Source organism: Myodes glareolus, chromosome X (assembly GCF_982192425.1).
Source record: "Myodes glareolus chromosome X, mMyoGla1.1, whole genome shotgun sequence".
NCBI lineage: Eukaryota > Metazoa > Chordata > Mammalia > Rodentia > Cricetidae > Myodes > Myodes glareolus.
Genome location: NC_142053.1, coordinates 93285509 through 93296796, shown reverse-complemented (window position 1 = coordinate 93296796; position 11288 = coordinate 93285509). Strand labels below are relative to the sequence as shown.

The following is an 11288-nucleotide window of genomic DNA, read 5'->3' as shown; positions in this document are numbered from 1 at the left end:
TGGTGTTTTTGAGTTTGGCTATTCTGACAGGTGTAAGATAGTATCTCAAAGTGGTTTTGATTTGTATTTCCCTGATCGCTAAGGAGGTTGAGCATGACCTTAAGTGTCTTCTGGCCATTCAAAGTTCATCTGTTGTGAATTCTCTGTTCAGTTCAGTACCCCATTTTTTAGTTGAGTTAATTAGAGTTTTAGTGTCTAGTTTCTTGAGTTCTTTGTATATTTTGGAGATCAGACCTTTGTCTGATGAGGGATTTGTGAAGATCTTCTCCCAGTCCGAAGGTAGCCTTTTTGTCTTACTGACAGTGTCCTTTGCTTTACAGAAGCTTCTCAGTTTCAGTAGGTCCCATTTATTCATTGATTCTCTTACTGTCTACGCTCCTGGGGTTCTGCTTAGGAAGTGGTCTCCTGTGCCTATATCTTGTAGACTACTTCCCACTTTCTCTTCTATCAGATTCAAAGTGGTCGAATTAATGTTGATGTCTTTAATCCACTTGGACCTGAGTTTTGTGCATGGTGATAGATATGGATCTACTTTCATTCTTCTACAGGTTGACATCCAGTTATGCCAGCACCATTTGTTAAAGATGCTTTCCTTCTTCCATTGTATACCTTTAGCTCCCTTGTCAAAAATTAGGTGTTCATAGGTTTGAGGGTTAGTATCTGGGTCTTCTATTCGATTCCATAGGTTGACTTCTCTGTTGTTATGCCAACACCAAGCTGTTTTCATTACTGTTGTTCTGTAATAGAGTTTGAAGTCAGGGATGGTAATGCCTCCAGAAGTTCCTTTATTGTATAAGATTGTTTTGGCTATCCTGGGTTTTTTGTTTTGCCATATAAACTTGATTATTGTTCTCTCAAGGTCTGTGAAGAAGTTTGATGGGATTTTGATGGGAATTGCATTGAATCTATAGATTGCTTTTGGTAGAATTGCCATTTTTACTATGTTGATTCCCCCAATACAAGAGCAGGGGAGGTCTTCCCATTTTCTGGTATTGAAGTGTTGCAGGGCAGGCCTGTTTTTCGCCTCACCCGGCTCCCGCACGGCTAGCTTAGTCCCAGAAATAACAACACACAATTTGTATTCATTTAAGCACTGCCTGGCCCATTATCTCTAGAGAGTTAGTTAACTGACTAACTCTTGTATCTTGATATTAACCCATTTCTAATAATCTGTAGCACCACGAGGTGTGGCTTACTGGGAAAGATTCAGCATGTCTGACCTGGTGGCTGGCTCCATGGCTTCTGGCTCATAGCCCTCTTCCCAGCATTTTGTTCTGTTTACTCCGCCTACCTAATTTTCTGTCCTATCAAGGGGCCAAGGCAGTCTCTTTATTGACCAATGAAAATAACACAATAGACAGATAACCCTCCTCTATCATGGTATCCTCCTCAATTTCTTTCTTCAAGGACTTAAAGTTCTTGTCAAATAGGTCTTTCACTTCCTTGGTTAGATTAACCCCAAGATATTTTATACTATTTGTGGCTATCATGAAAGGTGATGTTTCTCTGATTTCCCTCTCTGCTTCTTTATCCTCTGTGTATAGGAGGGCAACCGATTTTTTGGAGTTGACCTTGTATCCTGCCACATTACTAAAGGTGTTTATCAGCTGTAGGAGTTCTTTGGCAGAGTTTTTGGGGTCGCTTATGTACACTATCATATTGTCTGCAAATAACGAAAGTTTAACTTCATCCTTTCCAATTCGAATCCTCTTGATCCCCTTATGTTGTCTTCTTGCTATAGCTAGAACTTCAAGCACTATATTGAAGAGGTATGGAGAGAGTGGATAGCCTTGTCGTGTTCCTGATTTTAGTGGAATGGCTTTGAGTTTCTCTCTGTTCAATTTGATGTTAGCTGTCAGCTTGCTATTGTTTTTATTATATTTAGGTATTGTTTTTATTATATTTAGGTATGATCCTCGTATCCCCAATCATAAAGGGGTGTTGAATTTTGTCAAATGCTTTTTCAGCATCCAATGAAATGATCATACGGTTTTTTTCTTTCAGTTTATTTATATGATGGATTACATTGATATATTTGCGTATTTTGAACCACCCCTGCATCTCTGGGATGAAGCCAACTTGATCAAAATGGATAATTTTCTAGTGTGTTTTTGGATTCGGTTTGCCAGTATTTTATTGAGAATTTTCGCGTCAATATTCATGAGTGAGATTGGCCTGTAATTCTCTTTCTTGGTTGTGTCTTTGTGTGGTTTTGGTATTAGGGTAACTGTAGCTTCATAGAAAGAGTTTGGCAATGACTCTTCTGTTTCTATATTGTGAAATACATTAAAGAGTGTAGGTATTAGCTCTTCATGGAAGTTCTGGTAGAATTCTACATTGAAACCATCTGGTCCTGGGCTTTTTTTGGTAGCTAGATTTTTGATAACAGCTTCTAATTCTTCACGACTAACAGGTCTATTTAGATTGTTCACCTGGTCTTGGTTCAACTTTGGTATATGGTACTTATCTAAAAAAAATGTCCATTTTCTTTATATTTTCAAATTTTGTGGCATACAGGCTTTTGTAGTAAACTTTAATGATTCTCTGAATTTCCTCTGTGTCTGTGGTTATGTCCCCCTTTTCATTTCTGATCTTATTAATTTGCATGTTCTCTCTCTGCTGTTTGATTAGTTTGGATAGGGGTTTGTCAATCTTGTTGCTTTTCTCGAAGAACCAGCTTTTTGTTTCATTGATTCTTTGGATTGTTGTCTGGGTTTCTATTTTGTTGATTTCAGCCCTCAGTTTGATTATTTCCAGTCTTCTAAACCTCCTGGGTGAATCAGCTTATTTTTTTTCTAGAGCTTTCAAGTGTGCTGTTAAGTCTCCAATGTATGCTTTCTCTGTTTTCTTTAATTGGGCACTTAGTACTATGAACTTTCCTTTTAGCACTGCCTTCATACCGTCCCATAGGCTTGAGTATGTTGTGTCTTTATTTTCATTACATTCAAGGAAGACTTTAATTTCTTTCTTTATTTCTTCCTTGACCCAGGGGTGATTCAGTAGTTGACTGTTCAACTTCCATGAGTTTGTTGGCTTCCTGGGGATAGCACTGTTGTTGAATTCTAACTTTAATCCATGGTGGTCTGACAAGACACACGTGGTTACTAATATTTTTTGTATCTGTGGAAGTTTGCTTTGTTATCGATTACGTGGTCAATTTTCAAGAAGGTTCCATGAGCTGCAGAGAAGAAGGTATATTCTTTCCTATTTGGGTGGAATGTTCTATAGATGTCTGTTAAATCCACTTGATTCATTACCTCTATTAATTCTCTTATTTCTCTGTTAGGTTTCTGTCTGTTTGACCTGTCCATTGGTGAGAAAGGAATGTTGAAGTCTCTTACTATTAATGTCTATGGTTTGAAGACTGCCTTGAGTTCTAGAAGTGTTTCTTTTACATAAGTAGGAGGCTTTATATTAGGGGCATAGATATTCAGGATTGAGCCTTCCTCCTGATGAATTGTTCCTGTTATGAGTATAAAATGTTCGTCTCCATCTCTTCTGATTGATTTTAGTTTGAAGTCAATATTGTTGGAAATTAGAATGGCCACACCCGCTTGTTTCTTAGGTCCGTTTACTTGAAAAACCTTTTCTCAACCCTTTACTCTGAGTAGATGTCTGTCTTTGTGGTTGAGGTGTGTTTCTTGTAAACAGCAGAATGTTGGATCCTGTTTTCGTATCCAATCTCTTAGTCTGTGCCTTTTTATAGGTGAATTGAGTCCATTAATATTAAGTGATATTAATGACCAGTTTTGTTTGTTTAACAGAGTTTGTATGTGTCCCTTCTTTGAGTTAAGCTTGTGAAGGATTGCTAGATGTCTGAGTTATTGTAGACAGTGTTGGGAATGTTGGATTCCTTGGATTGTGATTTTCCTTCTATTACTTTCTGTAAGACTGGATTTGTGGCTACGAATTGTTTAAATTTGTTTTTATCCTGGAATATTTTGTTTTTTCCATTGATAGTGAATGATAGCTTGGCTGGGTATAGTAGTCTAGGTTTGCATCCATGGTCTCTTAGTTTCTGCAGTACCTCTATCCAGGACCTTCTGGCTTTCATGGTTTCCATAGAGAAGTCTGGTGTACGTCTGATAGGTTTACCTTTATAATTTACTTGACCTTTTTCCTTTGCAGCTCTTAATATTCTTTCTTTAATCTGTATATTTTGTGTTTTGATTATTATATGGAGAGGGGATTTTTTTTTTTGTTCAAGTCTATTCGGTGTTCTGTATGCTTCTTGAACCTTCATAGGAATATCATTCTTTAGGTTGGGAAAGTTTTCTTTTATAATTTTGTTGAATATATTTTCTGGGCCTTTGATCTGCAGTTCTTCTCCTTCTTCAATCCCTATTATTCTTAGATTTGATTTTTTATTGTGTCCCAGATTTCTTGAATGTTTTGTGATGAAAATTTGTTGGATTTGCTGTTTTCTTTGATCAGAGCATTTATTTTCTTTATGGTATCTTCAGACTCTGAGATTTGTTCTTCCATCTCTTGTATCCTATTGTTTATGCTTGATTCTGTAGTCTCTGTTTGTTTACCAAATTTTCCACATCCAGCCGGCCCTCGTTTTGTGTTTTCTTCATTGCCTCCATTTCAGTTTTCACTTCTTGAACTGTTTCCATTACCTGTTTGATTGTTTTTTCTTGGTTTCCCAGGGTATCATTCACGGATTTATTCATTTCTTCAAACTTTTTGTTATAATTCTCATCCATTTCCTTACTCATTTCTTCAATCTTTTTGTTGTACTTCTCATCCAGTTCTTTAAGGGAGTTATTCATATCCTGTTTAAGGGACTCTATTGCTTTCATAATGGCACTTTTTTCCACTTCTGAATTTAGAGGTTCAAGTCCTTCTATTGTAGGGTCGTTGGGATCTGGTGTTTTCATGTTGTTTTTCAGATTGTTGGAGGAGTTCTTGCCTTGGCGTCTGCCCATCTCTTCCTTCAAATGCTCTCTATTGGATCTTCTGGTACCAGGACAGGTTCCCTTGTTGGGCAGGGACTTCACTGACAGAAGGCCTATCTTTCCTCAGGCAGTCTATTGAATCACAGGCACTCCCTCCTGCCGTGTTGCACTCACAGCCCAGGCCCAGTGCTCAAGGCAACTGAGCTGGGGAAATCCCCTTCCTCCAATGGATGTCTGCTAGAAGATCACTGCCTCTTGCTGGCCAGGAATGTGGCTGAGCTGAAACAGAACCGGCCTGTCCTCAGACAGGCTATCAAAGCACAGGAACTCCCCTGCTAGATTGTGCCCACAGCCCAGGCCCAGCGCGCAAGGAAGCTGCTCTGGGGATATCTTGTGGCCCCAGGGAGAAGCGGGGGAAGAGATGAAGGTGTACCTGGATGAAGGCTGGGATGGGATTTGGGAGAGCTCCGCAGAGTGGAGCCACCACTGCAGGGTGACCAGGAAGTCGACGGGGTCGGGAAAAGTCTGAATTCCTCCTAGCTGAAGCCCTCTGGCCAGGAGCACACTCATCCCTCCTCAAATGGGTGTCTGCTAAAATATCATTGCCTCTTTCTGGCCAGGAATGTGACTAAGCTGACACAGGGCCGGCCTGTCCTCAGGCAGACTATCAAAGCACAGGAACTGCCCCTGCTGGTTTGGGCCCACAGCCCAGGCCCAGCGCACAAGGGAGCTGTTCTTGCCTTGGACATTTGTAACAAATCAATCTGATAATACATTTCTTCTCTTCTCCCTTACTCTGACCACACTCCTATGAATCCCTGGAAATGATATTTTATAATACTGCTGTAGGACTCAGTTTGACTTGATCTTGATGGGTAGAGACATACCCACTATGAATTTTTGCTGTGACTTCCATCCTGTGACAAATAAATAAATCCAAAAAGTATTTATATTTTTACTCATTATCTTTAAACTTCACCTAGACCTAATAACTCAGGCATTGGCAAGTTTCTGTACCCCCTATGGAAAGCTTTCCATATCTGTGTGTAAGTGGATCATATAACTTAAAAGAACACAAATACAATTAACAGGGTTAACAAGAGATCAGGTATACCTTCAGCATATAAGTAAGCCTATAATCCTAGCATGTGTGGTGCAGAGGCAGGTTAATCTCAAGTTCAAAGTCAGCCTGGGATATATAGTAAGACCATGTTTCAACTTCATTTTCATAAAGTAATTGTATCATCTTTGTCTGATGTTAATCTGTCTGGGATCCATCATTTAAGTGTTACTGGAAGAAATGTGTGCAAAACAAAACAAAACAACAGCAACTGGTTTATAAGGTATAGTCAATAGTCAAAAAGCAAATTGAAATTATATAAGAAGCCAAGAATTCAACTTAAATTTCAGAGTTGATCAAAATCTTCAGAGTTAGATATGTAAAACAAACTACACTTGAACTGTGGCATTTAATTTTCTTATAATCAATGTAGACTAAAACTTTACATTTTTCAGATGACCATAATCAAATATAAAGTGGTAAACTGTCCAGATATTTAAAATAAAAATGCTGGTTGATTAGAAAATCCCAGTTTATAGAGCAATAAAATAACTTTTTAAATAGAAATTAACTTTTTTAAATTACCTTGTGCCATTTCTTCCTTTTGTTAAATATTTTGAATTATAAATTAGCAGATTTTGCATTCTACATTACATTGGTAGTGTATTAGCAAAGAATGGGTAGAGAAATTAACTTTATTCATTTATGTTTTTCAGTGCTCCTTACCTATTGGATTCCTCATTTTGGAATTAGTAGCAATAATAAAAATAACTTATAAGTAAAACAGTGTAATAGTTTCAGAGATTAATGTCCCCCATAGGCTTATATATTTGAACATATGTTCCCTAGCTGGTGGTTCCATTTTGGTATGTTATGGAAACTTTTGCAGGTACGGCCTTACTTAAAGGAGTATGTCATTTGGGGAGTGTTTTAGTGTTTTATTGTGGTGAAGAGATACCATAACCAAATCAGTTCTTATAAGAGAAAACATTTAATCAAGGACTTCCTTAGAGTTTTAAAAGTTTAGTCCTTTATCATCATGGTAGGAGACATAGATGTACAAACAGGCAAAAAAGGTGCTGAGAATACATGAGAGCTATGTCCTGATCCTGACCAAGAGATACCATGGGGTTGTCATGGGTGACTACTTCTTGTAACACACCTCATTCAAAAAGTCCATACCTCCTATTCCTTACAAATAGTGCCACTCTCTGGTGATTAAGCATTCAAATCTATGAGCCTATGGATGACCTTCTTAATCAAACTACTATAGGGAGGTTTGAAAATTTTATAGACTTAAACCATTTTCAATACATTTGTTTGTCCTGAATGTGGTTGGAGAAGTGATTGTTCCACTTCCTGCTCTGGCCATCTGCTACTGCCATGACTCCCTCACCACACCACTATAGGCTCTCTTTCTGGAATCATAACCCTCACCACCCAAAGAAAAATTTCTTCCTTTTATAAGTTGCCTGAGTCATGGTATTTTATCATAGCAAAAACTAAGAATTGCTACTAATACCTTTAATATCATCAATTAAAGATGTCATTTAATATAAATTTCCAGAATTATAGAACGGAAATTCTCAATTTGTGGGTTGTAACACTTTGGGAGTCATATATCAGATAACTGCATAGTATATATTTATATTACAATTCAAAACAGTGACAACTTTCCAATTATGAATTAACAATGAAATAATTTTATGGTTGAGATCGCCAGGACATGAAGAACTCTATTAAAGAATTGCAGCATTAGGAAGTTTGAGAACAACTGTTTTAGAATAAAAGATGAAATTTTATTGTCCCTATAAAGATGTATCTGTGATAGCTTGAAAGGAATTGCCTTTAAAGGGAGTGGGGCTATTAGGAGGTTAGGCTTTGTAAGAATGGGTATGGTCATGTTGAGAGAAGTGTGTTACTGTAGAGGTAGGCTTAGAGATCTATGCTCAAGCTATACTAAGTGTGGCTCACAGATGATTCCTGTTGCCTTCAGATCAAGATGTAGAACTCTCAGCTCTTTGTCCATCACCATTTCTACCTGCTCGCTGCCATGTCCTGCCATGAAGATAATGGACAAAACCTATGAATTGTAAGGCTCTCTTAGCCAATTAAATGTTTTTCTTTATAAAAGTTGTCATGGTCATGGTTTCTCTTTACAGTAATAGAAAACCTAACTAAGACAGTACCACAGATATTTACTTTTTAGTATATGCTTAGAAATATGTGTAACATTCTTATCTATCTTAATTTGTTTGATAGTCTTGAGACTTCACATTGACTTGGAAATTTATTTTTCTTAAGATTTTTAAAATTTTCTCTCTGTGTGTAATGCATATGTTTCTGAATGAGTATATGCCACACATGTAAAATTGTCCACAGAGGCCAGTAGATGGTGTTGGATGCTCTGAAATGAAGTTATTGCCCCTTGTGAGCATACTATCTATGTATGCTTGTATATGTAAAATAGAAAATTTTCTTCAAAATAGCATGTCTTAGTATCTTTTTATTGTTTTTAATTAAATTTAATATTTATCAATCAACTCCTATGGACAGGGGACAAGAAATAGGAAAAAAAAAGATGGAGAGGAGATAGAACTAAGAATAAACTAAGAGACAATATTCCATCACTAAGACATGTCATATAGTCATTTAGTTTTATCAGCAATCAGTTTTTGATGTAGGCCTACTGTATTCAGCAATATAAAATATACTTGATGAAGGAAAAAAATATGATGGCCCTTTTCAATGGGAAAGTTTGTAAAATATGCTTAAGTTTGCAACTCACAAAATTAAAGATTATTAAGAAACATTGGGTGCCTGCTTGCCTAGTCCTGCTGGCTACCTTGGAACTCCATTCAAGTTTATATAAGGGTGGAAAATCACAAGAAACCTGACTGTGAACCAAGTCTACATATCTGGAGAGTTCCTAAGAAACACGACATTGGAGAGAGAGAGAAAAAAAAAACAGTGAGATAGATGTTGCAAGATGTGGACATGAAAGGGAGAGGGAAACAAACTTACTTCACAAAGAAATAGTGAAACTTGGGTTATATAAAGGTGAAATTGCTCTCAGGAGGTTATGGTATTCAGTCAATGAAAAAGCAAAGAACAGATTTGTGTGAAAGGGTTGAAATTGTTTATTGTATCCAACCCGCTTGTGCTTAATAATCAGATACCCTTTCTTTCAAGACCATCAGTAAGTCTCAGTTCTGATGCATTCCATGTCCCCAAGTTCATGCTTTGGATTTGAGCACAGGCATTTGTTGCTCCCTTGATATGACAGAAGTAAAATTAACTTTGGAGTCCTTAAACACAGTAATAAACTTTAAGAAACAGTTTCTATAATTTCTAGAAAATAAAAACTAGAGATAAGTTCATGCTAAGTCGAACACATTAGAATGAGACAACAGCCAGGTGTGATGCAGGTGTATGTACTCGGATTTATTTACACAATTCATTAAAAGTATTTATTGCTGAGAATCCACAAAGCAGGATCAGTCTCTGGGTCAAAGCTCCATTGTCCCTTCCAATCACTTCGTGCAATCCCTTATTTCTACCCCACCCCAGCTCTCAGCACTCACCCAAGTCCCAGCATCAAGTAATCTCCTGGATACCCACCCCCAGTGCATTATCAGCTGCAATTTTTTCCTCTCAGCTCAGGCACACAACCTAGGAAGATAGAGGAAGATGGTAGCTATGAAGACTTGGCTCTCTACTGCTGGTATTCCTCTTCCTGGCAGCTGGGCTGGGAGAAAAAGAAGAGGTTCGATTCAGATCCCCTGCTAAATTTGGTAGCCCCCTGCCTCGAGGCCCAAGGTATGCAGAGGGGAATTTCATCAACAATTACAGCATTGCCATGAACAAGATCCACCAACAAGACCTTGTGAACTGACTGCTGGCCCAGAAGAGGAAGAAGAATGACAGGAAACAAAATTACCCAGAGAGAGGCCCAGGTATTGGAGCTGACAGGACAATCTCAGAGAAATGAGGAAACAGAGGGACATCAGAGCTCCTTGCCCAAGAAACCCAGTGATGAAGATGTGCTCAGGGACTTGCACATCTATTTGCACAGAGTTACTGACCTGGATGGTGGACCAAAAAGAGCTCTGTTGGCTCAGGTCTCAGTGACTGACCTAGGCCAGATCAAGACTGGACTCTGCCCTTTGCTTCCTCAGCTTCTACTTCTGCCCTGATCCAAAGTCTTCAAGAGAAACAAACCAATAAAGTCTTGAGCTAAAGTAAAAAGAGAATATTTATCGACACCTTTGTGGTAATTTTATACACAAAGAAAGAATAGGCATCCATAAAACACACATGATGCCTACCGTGATAGAACTGAGAAACTTACTAAATTGGTCTGCCTACACAGGGTTTTTGACAACTGTTTATTTTCATGACAATATGATTCTTTTGAAAGATTTCAGACATCATGTATTTAAATTTTTATTCAATTTTTAGGGAAAATTCTAAACAATTTAAAGTTTCCTAACTTGGTGGTGTATGTTCTCTACATTTTAAAAACATCAGGGAAAATAGAGAGAAAATTGACGAAGAACAATGCAAGTGGCCTGTAACCTTTAGGTCTCTAAATTAGACATGAGAAAGGAGAGGAACAATCAAAAGCCATTCCCTGGATCTGCTTTCTTTAGGTGGCTGAAATAAGAGCTCCTAAGTGATTGAATCCAATACTGAAAACCTCTACAGCCTCTTACTGAGGTCAGAATCGGTCACGGCAGTCTGATAGATTCAGTGAAATGGATCAGATTAGTTTGTAAAATTTCTCTGAGAAGAGTTTAGGCTAGAAGAGTGAAGTATAAACAAAGTCATGTTTTTTGCCTTATTTACAGAGATCCTTAAATGGTAAAACTAATATTATGGCTTAAGAAATAAATAATTCCCTCTGGAAGAAGAGAATAGCATAGAAGATAGTGCCTATAGTTGCATGGAAACGTCAAGACTTGTACACTGATTAAATTATTGGAAGGTGGTTCTCACACATGTAATAATGGTGTTGGTTTATAGACTGAGCTGGTTCTGTCTCAGTTACTAGAATATGCTTATTTTGGACTTGGATGTTATGATGGTTAATACTGATTGTCAACTTGACAGGATTTAGAATCACCTAAGAGGCATATCTCTGGATACACATTTAAGGGTGTTTCTAGATTTGCCTAACTGAAATAGAAAGATCGATTACAAAAGTGTTTGGTGCCTTTCCATGGACTGAGGCCCTAGACTGAATAAAAAAAAATAGCAACTGGGCCCTCAGTATTCATTGCTCACTCTGATGCTTGACTTCGGATGCATTGTGACTAGCTTCCTCA

General features: G+C 37.8%; 1 protein-coding gene across 1 annotated transcript; it reads left to right on the top strand.

The window, feature by feature from the left end:
* Positions 1-9651: 9651 nt before the first annotated feature.
* On the top strand, positions 9652-10092 carry LOC125410291 (gastric inhibitory polypeptide). The gene is given in 4 exon segments (XM_048449752.2): positions 9652-9672; positions 9674-9897; positions 9899-10025; positions 10027-10092. Coding segments are annotated over 4 exon segments (438 nt in total).
* The last annotated feature ends 1196 nt before the right edge of the window (positions 10093-11288 follow it).